Source organism: Mus musculus, chromosome 19 (genome assembly GCF_000001635.26).
Source record: "Mus musculus strain C57BL/6J chromosome 19, GRCm38.p6 C57BL/6J".
In the NCBI taxonomy this organism is placed as follows: Eukaryota; Metazoa; Chordata; class Mammalia; order Rodentia; family Muridae; genus Mus; species Mus musculus.
In genome coordinates, this window is record NC_000085.6 from 37,282,843 (window position 1) to 37,299,714 (window position 16,872).

Consider the following 16,872-nt stretch of genomic DNA (forward strand, 5'->3'; position numbering starts at 1 on the left):
AAACTTCCAAAACCGTGAGTCAAAATTAGCTGTTCCCCACATCCTATACTGGGTATTTTGTCATAGCTGTATGACAGGCCAGGGGAGAGAACAGAGTATAGACACAGGCCCTGTGACGTGGGTCAAGGAACATGGACAGTGCAGACACGGGGAACACCAACAGTGACGAATGTCCTGAAGTGTCAAAGTTCTTATTCTTGTTTACTATGTCCCCACTACCGTTCCACACTGAAACCATGTTCACTGAATTTCTGTATTCAAAGAAGCCACTGTTAATATAACTATGACCTAACATTATAAATCTCAACATATAAAGCATTTCCTTATGCTGTCTCCTTATAAAAACATAAGGAATATGTTCTTATCTGCATTTGTGACTGTTCTAAAAGTACTCCTGCCAACGATTCCAAGTGAGTGCTATGATCTCAGTGCAGCTTAGTTTTCCTCAATTTTTACTTTTGGCGACAGAGTCGCATATTCCAGCTGGCTTCTAACTCATTATCTTGGTTTATCATTCTCCTGCCTCCACCTCCAAGTGCTGAGATACAAGCACGTACCACGCCCACCTTCGTTCTGTGCTAGGCAAGTACTCTACCAGTTAGACCACATCTCTAGCCCAGATTTCTTTTTTTAGCCTGCAAGTTACCTTGTAGCCCAGCTTGCCCTTGAACTCAGAGAGATACAACTGACTCTGCATCCCAAGTGCTGGGACTAGTGGAGCACATCACCAAGCCCCACAAGATTTATTTTTGTGTGTGATATGTGTATGTGTGTGTGTGTGTGTGTGTGTGTGTGTGTGTGTGTGCACGCGCACGCACGTGTGTAGCTGTGCTCATGAATGTAGGCACCTATGGAGGACAGAGGGTATCAAGATGCCCTCAAACTGGAGTGAGTTATAGGTGGTTTTAAGTCCCCAAAATGGATGCTGGGAACAGAAGTCAGGTCCTTTCCAGGAACAGCGCATGCATGACCTCACCCGCTTAGCCATCTCTCCAGCCCTCACAATTCATATCTCATTAGCTGTATGAGAGTTTTATTCTCTGACTCCTCTATACGCAAGTACTAGACAATTCCAATGTCAATCTCCTCTAAATTACTGCCTGCCTTCACGTATATGGCTCACCAATCAGGGAAATTCTGGCAAAATCACCTACTTGTAACCATATTTCTATAAACGAGGCTTCCTGTAGATCTCTGACATGAAACCATATATTATTTCCAAGCACACTCAACTCATTGTAATTATGCCACATTGTAATACAGCACATTTCAACTTACTGTCAGGGAGCTGGACTTCTCTGTACCGGACTAGCTGACTTGGAAGGAGAGGTTTGGTGTGAGCATGCTCGATAAGAGTGTCTTCTACCATCTGCATAACTCCTAAGGCAGCCTGGAGGAAAGGAAATGCCATAGTGTATTATAAAAACCACAGTACATCCTGTCTTGTGAAAATCAATACAGCCTACTGGATTGCCCATTACAATAAACAAAAATATATGTTCCTAAAAACGGACTTTAGGGCTAGAGAGACTGCTCTTCCATAGGTCCTGAGTTCAATTCCCAGCAACCACATGGTCGCTCACAACCATCTGCAATGTGATCTGACGCCCTCTTCTGATGTATTTGAAGAGAAGACAAATACAGTGTACTCATATACATAAAATTAATAAATAAATCTTTTTTAAAAAGCCAGTCTTAAAAAACCCCAACAGATTTTAAACATTAAATTCATTTAATCCTTTCCAAATGGATAAAAACTGAGTTTGTCAATCAGTACAGTAGTAGTGAAAAGAGAGAGAGACATCTAAGCAACTATCCACATAGTGCTGACACAGGGACTAAAGGCCTTTCTAAAGATGGAGAGGTACTGGGAAGGAGACATTAGCTCCATGTCAGTGACCTTGACCACAGAAGCCGGAACAGAAAAGATACTCGTGAGTATGCATTGTGAATTAAACCACAACGAGCAAGCATCTGAGCCTAGCATGTTGTTCTGGGGGACATATGGAGTGGTCGCGAGTCCAGGCCTGTGATCTGCAGAACAGACGAAATACATTTTCATAAGATTGCATGTCTAGTATACAGCAGTGTCGGGGTTTGCAGGTCCTGATTTCTGCATTCTGAGAGACTGCACCGGGTAGGGGTAATCAGTTTCACTTCTTCTCTGGCTGTATAGGCCAGGCCAGCCACGAGCCTAAGTTAACTATCATAATTCTATTTCTCACATGTCCTTCCGACCTGCTTCCTGAGAAAGCTGAGTTAATTCTAATGTGTTTAGCATTGTGCTGGTTAGGTCTTGAGAGAGAATAGAGGAAATAATCTTACAGTGGTCTACAAAAGCCTGCTAGAACTTCACCTCGTACCTGCTTGGTTATGTTTCCATGGAGAAGTGCTTCAATATGCAGCCGTGACAGCAGCTGAGGTATGAAGGCCTTAAGTCGGGGGAGGGTAACATCTGAAAGAGTAAGAAATAGGATGATCTGTGTATAAATATAAAAACAAAGCTTTGTATCGGAAAGAGTTTCAGATTTATAGAAGACTTGTAAAAATACTAGTGTTCCTTTATATCATTCACCCAGTTTTGTCTAATATTATCATCTTTCAATAACTTTAATAGGATTATCAAAGCCTAAGCAAGCAATACTGACAGACACTTTTTTCAAGGTTCTTTAGCTCAAACCCGAGGCCTTGTACGTGCTGGGCAAGCACTCTCTCACTCAGCTGCACTCCCAGCTGCTACACATTGCTAACCAGAGATGAGGCTTTATTAGGATTTTTAAAGGTTTTTGTTGTTTGTTGTTTTGAAACAGTGTCTCACTGTGTTGCTCTGGCTGTCCTAGAACTTGCTAGTTAGACCAGGCTGTCCTTGAACACCACAGGATCTACCAGTCTCTGCACCATAGTACTGGGATTAAGGTATGTTCCACCAATCCTGGCCTTGGACTTCATTACTACACTAATACCCTTTTTTCATCCAGGACTTATCTCTACTCCTATATTGTAATTACCTGTCACACACCCTTCCTGTCTCTCACTGGAGAGTTCCTCAGAACTCCTTTACTTATCTAGGGTCATCTCAAGGTCATGTATGTAACAGTAGGGAGGTGCACTAGGGAGGCAATGCCCATCAAACATCTGCACAGGCATGTGTCACGGCACTGGATATGTTACAACAAACTGCTTGGCTACGGTGGTGTCTGCCAGGTGCTTTCATTGTAAGCATACTGCTCTACTCTGGGTAGTAACGGAGTAGGGTGTACATGTTCCACATGCAACTTGGAAGTGCCCACCACCAAAAACTATCAAAGTCAAATTTTACCATTATAATTAATAAATACCTGTTGGAAGAAAAAAGTTGAGACTATATAAATATACAGATTTCCCTCAAATTTTTAAATTAAAAATTTTTACACTATTCATCCATCCATCCATCCATCCATCCATCCACCCACCCACCCATCCATCCATCCATCCATCCATCGATCCAGTGTGTGGTGGTCCAGGGTGGAGAGAGAAGCTCATGCATGTGGTAGTGACAAATGTACGGGTGGGAGCGTGGGGGTGTGGGAAGGACAACATACAGCGTCAGTTCAGTCCTCCTACCACACGGGAATCCAACTCAAGGCATCAGGCTTGGTGGCCAGCACATTTACTCTTCGAGTAATATCACTGACTGGATTTCCCTCGAATTTTTACTAATTTTAGCATCTGTAGGTGGCACTGCTGTGGCAATTGTTATTACAGTATCCCAACAGTAAGTTCTCTACCACTCCCATTCCTTTTTCACATATTGGTCCTTCTTTAGGAACTTATTAAGTTAATTAATTAAAAACCTAATAGGTCAGGCATTTTATAGATACTGTTTTTCAATCCAAAAGTATGTGCAACTATCTTAATTTTAAAGGTTACACACACATGCATGCACGCACGCACCCGCACCCTTGGAGTCTTATCTAAGTCTAAAGTCTTACTTAAAGCCACTGAGCTGCAAGTCACTGCAGAACTGGAACATGGTCCACTCCCACTGTGTTGCCTTGGGGATCTCTTCTCTAACCCTCACCTGCTCTGTCTCCATCGAAATGAACTTTTGACTTGTGCTTCTCAACCATGGCCCTGACCCAGAAATCCTCTAACTGACCACTGCTTTATCTATAGGCAGGGCTGGGTGTGTGTACAGTTGGTAAATGGACCATACTGAGCTGTGAGGCTCTTACCACCCACCTCAGACAATGAAATGACTACGGTAGAAAATGAAGTAGAAGAGGCTCACCGTCAAGGGCTTCTTTTAGCTCATCTTTAGTCCAGGCCACTTCAGTCATCAGCAAGCGGAGGTAGTACATGGCATGCTGGTGAGGCTGCTCAGCCCGGAAGTTATTAAGAGATCGCATATACTAGGGAGGGAGAACACAGGTTCATTAATTTTCAAAGTCGACTGGGAAAATCAGCTACAATCCAATTTCTTTTACATAAGCTATATCACTGGAACGCAACGATATCTGCGTTTTTCTCTTCTATAGAGTTTCTACCCTTCTCTGGTTCTTAAACTAAAGGCCATGCATTTTCATCGCCCAGGCCACATCTTCCCCTCTAACATACATCTGCATGCCTCCACTAAGGGACACCTTGCGTGCCTTAGAAAGTAAGCCCCAGTCTGCAGGGATCCTCAGATACTGCACAGCATCAAAAAGTCTCCATTAGCAAGTAACAGGGGTAGTAGCTACTGAATGTCCAACTAAAATTCTTCCAGCAGGCAGCCCTCTGTCTGAGATGAAGGCTGGGAGGAAAACTGTAAGGAGTCTCTCACTGGAGTTTCCCCCAGATCCAGAACTGCAGCCATGGTAGATTTGAAGCTGACAGTCAGGTGTATAACTAGTGGGTTCAGCTTTCTGAGTAGAAAACAAGATTTATCAAAGATGGCATAAGATAACTGCATCAGGATCATGAAGTTTTAAAAAATTTTTATCCTCTCTTCATTATTAGCAATTTTTATAATATGAGAATATAGGGTCTGGAGAGCTGGCTCAGTAGTTAAGAGTATTGCCTGCTTTTCCAGATGACCAGGGTTCAATCCCCAGCACCCACATGGAAGCCCACAACTGTCTGAAACTCCAGTTCAAGGGATCTGAAACCTCACACGGACATATATGACGGCAAAACACAAATGTACATGAAATAAAAATAAATAAATTACTTTTTAAAAATACGGCAAGATAACTGAATTAAGAAAAATTATAAAAGCAAGTTACAAGACTTACGGCCTCTTTGATAATTTCAAATCTCTTCTTATCAATCTCAAAAGTAGCCATTTTCTCGGTGATCTTCTTCAGCAAAATTGGCTGTTTGTCATTGTAACCTTTCACTGAGAGCTATGAAAAGAGGTGAAGGTATTAAAACATTTCAATAGCTTCATCTTAAGCTTGATTTTAAAAACACTTTGAAAATGCCAATACTAGGTATATTAAGTAGAAAATGAGACAAGGAACTCAATAAACTTAATTTAACACTAGTCATCTTCGTATTAAACAACAGCTTTTCCCAAATAAAGTCAATAGTAGGTAAACTCCCCTGAGGCCTAACTATAATGGCACCTACCATATCACAACATTCATGTTCTCACATTTGTGGAACTTAATTACAGTCTTAAGTTTTGTCTTTTTCTTTCTGGTATTGGAGACTGAACTCCAGGGCCATGCTAAGTATATGCTTCGCCACAGAGCAACACTCAAAGCCCTGAAGTTGGTCTTAAGAAAGACTCTCTAGTGAACAGCTTAACTAATACTTTTTAATGGAGGTAGTGAAGAGACAAAACCCCCAGAGACTGTTACCTAGCTGGCTACTGGACACATCCCGAAACTACTTAAAATCTTTAAATAAGCAGCTCGGACTGGAAGATCCAGAAGCGAGGCGGCTCCCGGTTGGGGGCCAATCTGGTTTACTCAGCCAGTCCCAGGCTTGTCACACAGCAAGACCCCATCTCAACTTCCTGCCTCAAAGGGGAGGAAAAAAAAAACATGTCCTCTTTGGAAAAGTCAGGCAGCCCTAGTTGTATTCCATAGCCTAATGCTGCTGTCATTCTGTGTTATCCAACAAGGAATCGCAATCCTAACTACCTGCTTTTTTAGGAGTTCTGCTGATGTTCTAAAAGCCAACGGCAAATAAATTTGTAGGGAAGATATCTGTATATACTGTGAGGATTTCTCCTGAGAATCGATTACTTTATCAGCCTCAGAAAGCCTCAGATCCGGAGAGCACGGAAGAGGAAAGGCCATAATTACATCTGTGTGTGTAGCACGTGGAACAACACAGGATACACTGCAAGAAGAACTGCCCCGTGAGGTCCCTGAGAGGCAGGAGCCGCAGCTGGAGCAAAGATCCCTGACCACAGAAAGCATGCTGTGGACCGCATGAACTACAACTGTCAGGAAGCCACTTATCACAAGTATATGCTAGTACGCTGTGAGAGGCACTAGGGATAAACAAACTAGACAATTACTTGTGGTTCACGTTGACTTTTGAGTCTCAACCTGTAGAATCTATTCTTACACATAAAACAACATCTACCTGAAAAAAATTTTTTGGTAAAAAGGAGACACAAGTGGAAAACAAATGCAATTTCAAGTCTTTTGTGTGAGATCCGGGACATGCTCTCATCTCAGTCGTTACTAAGCATGAGCTCTGCAGTCCCATGGGAATAATGTGTGCCATTCATTAAACAAATGCTATTTTGGAACTGAGATATCATCAAAGGTAGGATGTACATATAACGCATGTAAAACAGTCAATGAAACATGCCAGGCGGATCTGAACACACAAACTTTCTGCTACTATCCATAGACATAAGAGATGCTTATGTATTAGTAAAATTCAAGCACCCAATAATAACAAATAGCTTTTACTTATAGGTAGGAAAGGACTCAAATACATGGAGGGAAAAACATGCTTTTAAGATTAGTATGTTAAACATCTCAAACAAAACATGCCCATACATGTGGAGCGCGCACACATGTGCATAAGATGCACTGAATTTTCCCAATCATTTATTAGTAGGCTAATACCATTTTGAATCCTTCAGTCATCTACAAGGTGCAAGGAAGAAAACCATCAACCTTCCTGTTTAAAGATGCACAAGTTAATAATTTTCCAAGCTCTACAGAAAGCTTCAACAGTGTGTTGTCTCTTCTTTGGTGTGCATTTTACTTACAAGTATTGCATTCATCCCTGATGCAATGGCATAGCTCAAACCTGACAGGCGTGCTGCATATGTATACTCTTTTAAATCATCCTTCAATAACCTGATAAACAGGTATGTCATGTTGCAATGGAGAGGATCAGCATAAAGGTAGCGACTAACAAAAAGAAAAACAGAAGAGATGCTTTGATACCTCAGGTGTGGCATGACAATGAGAAACATGACCGAAGAGTATGGATATGCAGCCTCGTGATCTGACTTCTAAGGAAGAGGGTAGGCCAGCCTCGCGGTTTACCGAGAGAGGACTCCATTCTGCTATTCTGAAGCTCAAGATTTCAGATACAGAATGGGTAAGAGCTAAACCTAAATCGGGCACAGTTTTGATTGAGGGGAAAAATATGACATTCTGATGAAAGATGTTAAAAAAAAAGAATCAAGGAAACTCTGCATACTATGAATGGTACACAGTGGAATGTTAGAGTAAAAGCTAACTTAAAAATTAAATGAAGAGAAAATACGGTAAGCGATAAACATTTTTTTTTTTAAGAAATCAAACTCATACCCACAATTTAAAATGCTTCCATCAAATCAATATAAAAATGTTGATGAGTGGAAGGCTCTAAGACATGGGTACTTACATACATCCCATAGATGGTATTTTGGAGGTCATAGCTCAGGCCTGCTAGCTCTGCTGCATATGCATACTCGTTGAGTGAGTCTTTGAGGAGCTCAAGGTACAAATAGGCCATGTTACAGTGCAAGGGGTCCACATAAGCAAACGGGCTGCAAGAAAACGTTGACATAAAGAGCTGATTTATTACTTCCCAGTGTGCTGTGTGGCCTTTGGGGTGGGTGCAGAAACTCAATAATAGTTTATATAATTTCCCAAGAACAAGGCTGAATTCTTGAATCTGTTTCTTTCTGTCATGAGGAGAAAAAGGCCTAAGAGAGAGGGTGTCAGGAATCTGTGTGTGTGCGCACTGGAGGCAGGGAAGTAGGAGCTGATGATCTCAACTGGTGTAGGACTGACAAATCAGAAAGGAGAGGCAGGGAGTGTGGAACGGAAAACCGCAGGGCTGTCCTTCAGCTGCCGCGAGGAGGCTTGATGACGCTAAGGTGACCCAGCATCAGCATGTCCTCTCGGAGTACAGAAATGTGAGACTGGGAAGCCTGTGCACGCTAACTGCATGGCCTTAAAAGAGAAAGACTGCAGAGAACTGTGGAGGTATTAGCTTACCCCTAATCAAGCTACAACTCAACTGGAATATTTATAAAGTTCATCATAGAACTGCAGCTAGAATTAGAAAAAAAATTACAATAGGAAAACATTTATGTGAGAGTGTATGAAAAAAGACATATAATAGCACATAACAGCTAAATAGAAGCAGATATTAACTTCCCATCTCTCAGACAGGAAACTACCTCTCCCTGGGTACCTGGGTTGGCAGCAGTGGAGTTTGGGATTCAAATGAAAGTTGAAACAATCTTTTTAGTTGAGACTATATAACACTACTTACCTTTGTCAGCATCAAGGAAAGAGCCATGAATTCAACAACATATGTTATAACACACTGTCTGTAGAGCTCCTCTCTAGACCCTGAGAGCAGAGAAGGAGCAACTCAAGCAAAAGCCCTGTGTGCTCGGGACTTGAGTTAACTGGGAGACACAAGCACCAGGCTTAAATCTGCTATACCAGGTGGTGACAGGGTTATGAACAACTATGGATGGGGGAGGCAGGACACAAAATTTACTCCATTAGATAAGATAGTTAATCCGGCCACAGTGATAACAGGGCCAGCTGAGCCTGTCCCTAAAGCAAGCAGAGAGCAAGCCTTGGAGAGATCTGGCATGGAGACAGACCTTTCCTGACGACTGCTCCAGACCGAAGGAATGTGCTTTATTCTATTTGTAGCACAGTTACACACTACACTACACATTTATGTGCTGAAAGAAATGCTAACTCTTTTATCCACGCTAATAATAAAGCAAAAATGCAGAAAAATGCTTAGTTACTTGCAAAGTTAAAACAAAAGAGAAAAATCTAAATGGATGTTGCCATTAATTCTTTTAAAAATGTATATGGGTTTATGTGTGCATGTGTGCATGCACACACCTATTATCTATTATATGGCATGCATATATAATCCATAGGTCAGCTTGTGGTAGTTGGTTTTCTACTCCCATATGAGTCCCAGGGACTGAACTTAGTTTGTCAGTCTTGGGGCAACACTGTTACCTGCAAAGCCATCTCTCTTATCTTGGTTTAATTTTCTTATTGTATTGTATGAAATGACAAATCCTCTTTAGGCATTGAGCAGCTTTCAACTTAAGCTGTTGTTCACTCAGTCACTCACACACACACACACACACACACACACACACACACACACACACACACACACACACACAGAGACAGAGAAAGGGTGTGTGTGTGGGAGAGAACGCTAGTGCCTATCAAAAAAAAAAGGAAGACCATGGGCTGGAGAGATGGCTCAGTGATTAAGAGCACTGACTACTCTTCCAAAGGACCTGAGTTCAAATCCCAGCAAAAAAATGGTGGTCACAACCATCTGCAATGTGATCTCATGCCCTTTCTGGTGTGTCTGAAGACAGCTACAGTGTACTTATGTACATAAAATAAATAAATAAATCTTTAAAAAGAAAAAGAAAAATAGTAAGACCATGACAAAGTCATCTCTTTGGCAACTAGAGCTGCCACGGCTAAGAGTCAGGAGGACCGAGATTAGAGGTTCAGTGTCACATGACTCAAGCTGAGAAGAGAATTATAAGTGTCCCAAAACACCAGGTCATACAAACATGTGCTAAGGCACTGGAGTGGCCTAAAACTTAACTTTTAAGAGACACCAGGATTCCACTGAAATATGTAAATTCTAGCTCAAATACATTGTAATCAGATACTATACAGATATATCTGGTCTTAAAGAGAGAGCGTCTTAAAAACTGTGACCCAGTATACAGAATTTAATTCTATTTCTGAAAAGGGCATATACAACACACATGTATGATTTATCTCCTTTTTCTTTCTTCCTTTATTAGTTTTTGGAGACAGGGTTTTCCTGTGTAGCCCTGGCTGTCCTGGAACTCACTTTGTAGACCAGGTTGGCCTCCAACTCCACCTGCCACTGCCTCCTGAGTGCTGGCATTAGCGGCGTGCATCAGCCACCCATTGCTTACAATCTCTATTCAAATGTATGTATGACAAGGTCAACAGTGATTCTCTAGGGAAAAATAGATCAGAGGAGGGAGATGAATCTGTGGGAAGCAGACATTTTCAATTTCAGTTTCAGAAACTGTGCTGAGCACATCAGAGGTGAGATGTAAAAGAGTTTCTCAACAGGCACTGTGAAGAAATTAACTCTTACAGTCACAGCAACCAATGGGGCAAGCAGCTTAGAATATTAAACGATGCCTTGTGATTGGTGGCTCACCCCCTTCAGCACTCAGGAGGCTAAGGCAGGAGGATCATGAATATGAGACCAGTGTGGGGACTTCATGTTGAGGTCTAGGTCAGTCTGGCTAGGGTGAGACTTAGCCTCAAAAAGCCAAACGCAAGGAATAGTTCAGAGGTTAGGAATGCCTGCTGCTCTTCCAGATGACCCAAGCTCAGTTCCCAGTATCCACGCCAGATGGCTCACAATCACATATAAATGCAGGTCCAGAGGATGCAACACCTCTCTGGCCTCCAGGGTACCTACATACATGTATATATGCGCATGTGCAGACATATACATACATAGAAATAAATTAGGAAAATTTTATAAACACCAAACCAACGAGACAAACAAGCAAAGAATTCACTCCCATTACCCAAGAAATTAAAAATAGATTAGAAAATATGTACATCTAATAGTATGGAACACTATGCATATCCCTAAAATCTTAACAAATTTACTTGTGAAAATTATTAACTTTATATTTAGATATTTTCCTTCTCAAAACATTTAAAGTTATCTCTTTAATTTATGTCTTGCCATTTGAATAATGTAAAACTCAAAGACGCTTTTATCATTTTGAACACTGTTACATGATAAATGAATTTTTAAAAGTACGTTGAAATTTAGAAATATCACATTATAGTATGAGCCAGGTATGGTAGTGTACGTCTGCAATCCCAACACTGGGGTAAGGCAGGATAACCGCCTACCTGTGTGTTCACTGATATTATTTGAAAGTATTCTAAAATTTAGCAGTTTAAAAGCACTAACATTTGACCATGAAACTTGAACATGTCAGAGGACTGAGAATGTGAGCACTGCAGGTTCAAGGTCGTCAGTGAGGTGACGGTCAAGGTGATCTCTGGGCTTTGCTCCTCTGCAGGTTTAACTACAGCTGGAAGATTCTTCCCTAAGTTCAATGTCATAATTGTTAGAAGGCTCCAGGCAAATGTCATTACAAGAGGAAACCCTATTGCTCTCTTCTCTATGTATAAACACATTCATGTGTACCTTTAGAAACATATACACATGTGTTTATTTATTCACACTTGTACGTATCCCTAGGCACACATACAAACACACACATGCACACAGCTACATCCCTGGGCAAGTTTCAGGAATTGAATAAAAATCAACAAGAAAAACGTTCCCATTGTTCCTTCTTTTCTTAATGAAGCTTCTGGATAAATCTATTAACTCCTTCAGATTCCCATGGCCTGACAGCTAAGCAGCCCCTCCTACTAAGAGCTAGCATGAATCACGTGAGCCAAAGGGTATTATACTCCTTAATGCAAGAAAGAATGAACCTTGGCTCTCAGCAATTCCTCACAGCCTTTCCTTGGCTAGGAGAAATTTAATTCTCAGTATTTTAAAATATGGATGCTTAGGAACAGAAAACTCAACAAAATGTAACGATATTTTTTTTTGTTTTGTTTTGTTTTTTTCGAGACAAGGTTTCTCTGTGTAGCCCTGGCTGTCCTGGAACTCACTCTGTAGACCAGGCTGGCCTCGAACTCAGAAATCCGTCTGCCTCTGCCTCCCGAGTGCTGGGATTAAAGGCATGCACCACCACCGCCCAGCATAACTTGATTTTTTTTTTTTTTTTTTGATGCGAGATTTTATTATTGAACGATTTGGTAGGGTATAGGAGAACTATTGAAGCCTTCAGGAATGCAGGGCTCTCCACTTGTCCAGAGGACCACGATTGGGGATATATTTGACACCACAGCCATCAGGAATGAGCCGCTTCTCAGCAACCATGTCTTCAAATTCATCTGCATTAAACTTGGTGAAGCCCCACTTCTTTGAGATGTGGATCTTCTGGCGGCCAGGGAACTTGAACTTGGCTCTTCACAGAGCCTCAATCACATGTTCCTTGTTCTGCAACTTGGTTCGGATGGACATGATGACCTGGCCAATGTGAACCCTGGCCACTGTGCCCTGGGGCTTCCCAAAGGCACCACGCATCCCTGTCTGGAGCCTGTCAGCCCCAGCACAGGACAACATCTTGTTGATACGGATGACATGGAAAGGGTGGAGCCTCACTCGGATATGAAAGCCATCCTTGCCACAACTCTTTACCATGTATTTGTTGGCACAAATACGGGCAGCCTCCAGTGCTTCAGAAGAGAGTTGCTCATATTCATCTGACACCATATGGCCACAAAGTGGGAATTCATCAACTTTTGCTTTCTTCCGTCCCAAATCAAAGATTCGGATCTTAGCATCAGGGACACCACGGCAGAAACGAGACTTTGGGTATGGCTTGTTCTTACAATACCGGTAACACCGGGCGGGGCGGCGGCCCATGATGACAATAGGATCGTCGGTGGCGCGCCAGAGGAAAAGAGCATAACTTGATTTTTTAAGTTGTTTGGCTAGATTCAATTACATACCTGAAAAATTCAAAGTTGAGACAAGCTTTCGGCAAGAAAAATTTATCATCTTGTTTGAACCACAGCTTACTCATGGCTGTATCCTGGGACAGAGAAACAGCTTGGTTAGAAACAGATGCATTCCATAAAAGTGTACACCCAAAGAGCTCTTCAAGTTGAGGGGCAAAGCACATGGCTCTGAAGGTTGCTGCTCCACAGCCTTGAAGCACCAGGCTAGCGAGCAGACCAGAGAGAAGACTGCCAGCCCTGTGTCAGGGAACAGTCAGCCCGCTACTCCCCGTGAATAGGGAGATGAGAGCACGGTGGGGGAGACAGATGGGAGACATCAGCACCACCTGCTCTGTCACCATCCTTCTGGACACGGGGAGCCCTTTCGGGTCAGTGTGTCAGCCAGTCTCCAGGGCAGCAGTCCTCCATGCTCAGCCTATGGGTTTATATCATGATTCATAACAGCAGCAACATTAAAGTTATGAAGTAGCAATGAAATAATTTATGGTTGGGGTAACCAGTTATAATAAAGGGTTGCAGCATCAGAAGGGTCAGAACCTTCTATGATGATCCCCAACCCTTGCCGGCTGGGAGTCACACCCTTGTAGTCTGGCTCTCATCAGGGTTAGTGTGCCTAACTAGCAAAAATGACAGACAGACTCAACAGCACTCTGTCCCAGAGATTTAATTCTAAGGTGCTGGCTACTGCCTTGGTCACTTCACCTTCTGCTGCTTTCAACTGGGGAAAGCCAGGTGCCATGTCAAACAACCCTATGGAGTCTACATGTTGAAGACCAAGGTCTGTTAACCACAAAAATTGTACCTGGGAAAGAATTCTCCAGCCTAAGTTCAGCCTTCCAAAGAGCAAAGCCACAGACAGCACCTCATTACAGAACTTGAACCAGAACCCCAAACCTCAGAAAGTATATCTTTGTGGTTTTAACTGACTTTTAAAATGATGTCTGTGGTTTCAAAGCTGATCGGTTTTAGAATAATTTGTTATGCTGCAGTAGAAAACATACAAAGATGAACAATCTAATACCGCCTTAACTTATTTCATTCATTCTATACTAAGAATGCTCTCAAATGCTCATTTTAAACTTTGAAATTCTGTTAGGAGATGTAATTGATACAATGAGCTCACCGCTTTACTCTGACAAAACATTTAACAACAGCCCAACCAGGCATGGAGGCACAACTGCAAAGCCAGCATTTGGAAAGCTGGGGAGGACCAATGAGGCTAGACTCAGCTACACTGAGCTAGCCTGAGCTCCATAGCAAGACCTGTCCAAAACTACAAGGACTAGCACATAGCTTAGTGGTAGAGCTCTTACCCAGAGAGAGGCAGGCTTAACATAGTAGTAACTCATTAAAGTCATCTCAAAAGAAAAACATGTCTCACTAATAACCTAGTTGCTTAAGATAAATGAAATTCTGTGTTCCTTAACAAGGATACGTATTAGGTCATCTGAAGACAAAAACAACGGAAAGGAGCATCTATAGGCTTGAGATTCAGTTTGTAAGTTTAGAACAAAGACTATGTTGCAACTTTTCTACAACTTTATCCAAGGTGTGAAATGAACTTTCTGAAAACAAAGGGGGAGCCCTCTCACCCCTCCCACCCCTGTAACTCAGGAGCTCTGAGCAGACACTGTTAGCGTCTGCCTCCCTCCACTGGCTCCCCCCACTCACCACCTTGCTCCAGGTGGCGCAAACCCACTTCTTTATCAGGTCTTCAGTGGATATGGAGAGGAGCCTGGGACCTTTCAACTGACTTGATTAGAGCCCTGACTTTCTTTTTCTGCAGCAAAGCAATCATCTAGATCCTATGTTTGTTGTCCAGGTTTGTTTTGTTTTTTGCTGTTGCATTTTTAACTTCATATTATTTCTTGCATTCTTTTACAGCATTTCTATCATCTCTTAGGATGTGACAAATCCTAAATTAACAAAGTTCCAAATATAAGGAATTCTCTTTATTTCTCCATGTAATAGGCCTGGCCTTTACATTTAAAATCACTGATTCTGTGGAATGGAAGCGTGTCCCTACAGAACAAGAGATTCAGGAGCTGAATCAAGAGGATCATTTGACCTTGAAGAGTTGGGGAACATAAGATGCCCACCACTGCCACCCCCACATGTATAAACCAACCAACCAACCAACCGGCAAATTTAACACATTACCTTAATAAGAGCAGGGTATGGTGTTGCATCTTTTTCTAATGACAAAATCTCAAAATTTGTGGGAATAAATTCATTCTTTGTTGGAAGCTTAAATTTTCCATTAAGGTCAGCATTTTGCCATTTCTGGATGAATAATAAAACACACACATGAAAGTAATTACTAATATAACTCAAGAGTTACAAATACTGTCTTTGGGCTGAGGCTATACCCTGGTTTGATCTACAGCAAAGCAATGACAAATGTTAATTGAACAAGGTGGCTCACACCTGCAATCCTAGTGCTCGGGAAGCTGAGGCAGGAGGATGCCCAGTTAGACACCCGCCTGGCTGACTTCTTGGCTAGCCATGGCTACATAATGAGAACCCCTCTCAAAACTACAAACAAATGAAAAATAAAAAATAAAAAAGACAAACCAAAACAAAGGAACAAACAAACCAGCTGGTGCCTTTGCCCACCGTGTAAGCAAGTCTGAAGGAACATTATCCCATCATATGTAAAGGGGCTACAACCAGAACCTACTGATGGATTTTCATGCCACTTGAGTTTTCTGGTACTAAAAGATTTTACATTCATCTATACATTCTTTTTTCCTTTCTGCAGCTTCTAATCAGCTGCTTAAACAAAAATCTGGGGGGGGGCACATTTAGAATGTAAATGAATAAAATAATTTAAAATAGAAAAAGCTGGATTAATGGAACAAAGAGAATCTGGTAGGTCAGTCATGTACACAGGTGTATTTAAAAACCAGTCATGTACACAGGTGTATTTAAAAACCAGTCATGTACACAGGTGTATTTAAAAACCAGTCATGTACACAGGTGTATTTAAAAACCAGTCATGTACACAGGTGTATTTAAAAACCAGTCATGTACACAGGTGTATTTAAAAACCAGTCATGTACACAGGTGTATTTAAAAACCAGTCATGCACACAGGTGTATTTAAAAACCAGTCATGCACACAGGTGTATTTAAAAACCAGTCATGTACACAGGTGTATTTAAAAACCAGTCATGTACACAGGTGTATTTAAAAACCAGTCATGTACACAGGTGTATTTAAAAACCAGTCATGTACACAGGTGTATTTAAAAACCAGTCATGTACACAGGTGTATTTAAAAACCAGTCATGTACACAGGTGTATTTAAAAACCAGTCATGTACACAGGTGTATTTAGAAACCAGTCATGTACACAGGTGTATTTAAAAACCAGTCATGTACACAGGTGTATTTAAAAACCAGTCATGTACACAGGTGTATTTAGAAACCAGTCATGTACACAGGTGTATTTAGAAACCAGTCATGTACACAGGTGTATTTAGAAACCAGTCATGTACACAGGTGTATTTAAAAACCAGTCATGTACACAGGTGTATTTAGAAACCAGTCATGTACACAGGTGTATTTAAAAACCAGTCATGTACACAGGTGTATTTAAAAACCAGTCATGTACACAGGTGTATTTAAAAACCAGTCATGTACACAGGTGTATTTAAAAACCAGTCATGTACACAGGTGTATTTAAAAACCAGTCATGTACACAGGTGTATTTAAAAACCAGTCATGTACACAGGTGTATTTAAAAACCAGTCATGTACACAGGTGTATTTAAAAACCAGTCATGTACACAGGTGTATTTAAAAACCAGTCATGTACACAGGTG

At 41.6% G+C, this 16,872-nt stretch overlaps 1 protein-coding gene and 1 pseudogene across 1 annotated transcript in view; both read right to left on the reverse strand.

Moving 5' to 3' along the window:
* Positions 1–16,872, reverse strand: part of Ide (insulin degrading enzyme) — a gene marked incomplete at its 5' end in the record, with an annotated part of 65,802 nt that overhangs the window by 14,100 nt on the left and 34,830 nt on the right. The window contains 7 exon segments of the mRNA NM_031156.4: positions 1,279–1,390; positions 2,364–2,455; positions 4,271–4,391; positions 5,256–5,366; positions 7,828–7,972; positions 13,041–13,123; positions 15,210–15,332. Of these exon segments, the coding sequence (NP_112419.4) occupies positions 1,279–1,390; positions 2,364–2,455; positions 4,271–4,391; positions 5,256–5,366; positions 7,828–7,972; positions 13,041–13,123; positions 15,210–15,332 (787 nt within the window).
* On the reverse strand, positions 12,251–12,995 carry Rpl10-ps6 (ribosomal protein L10, pseudogene 6; annotated as a pseudogene).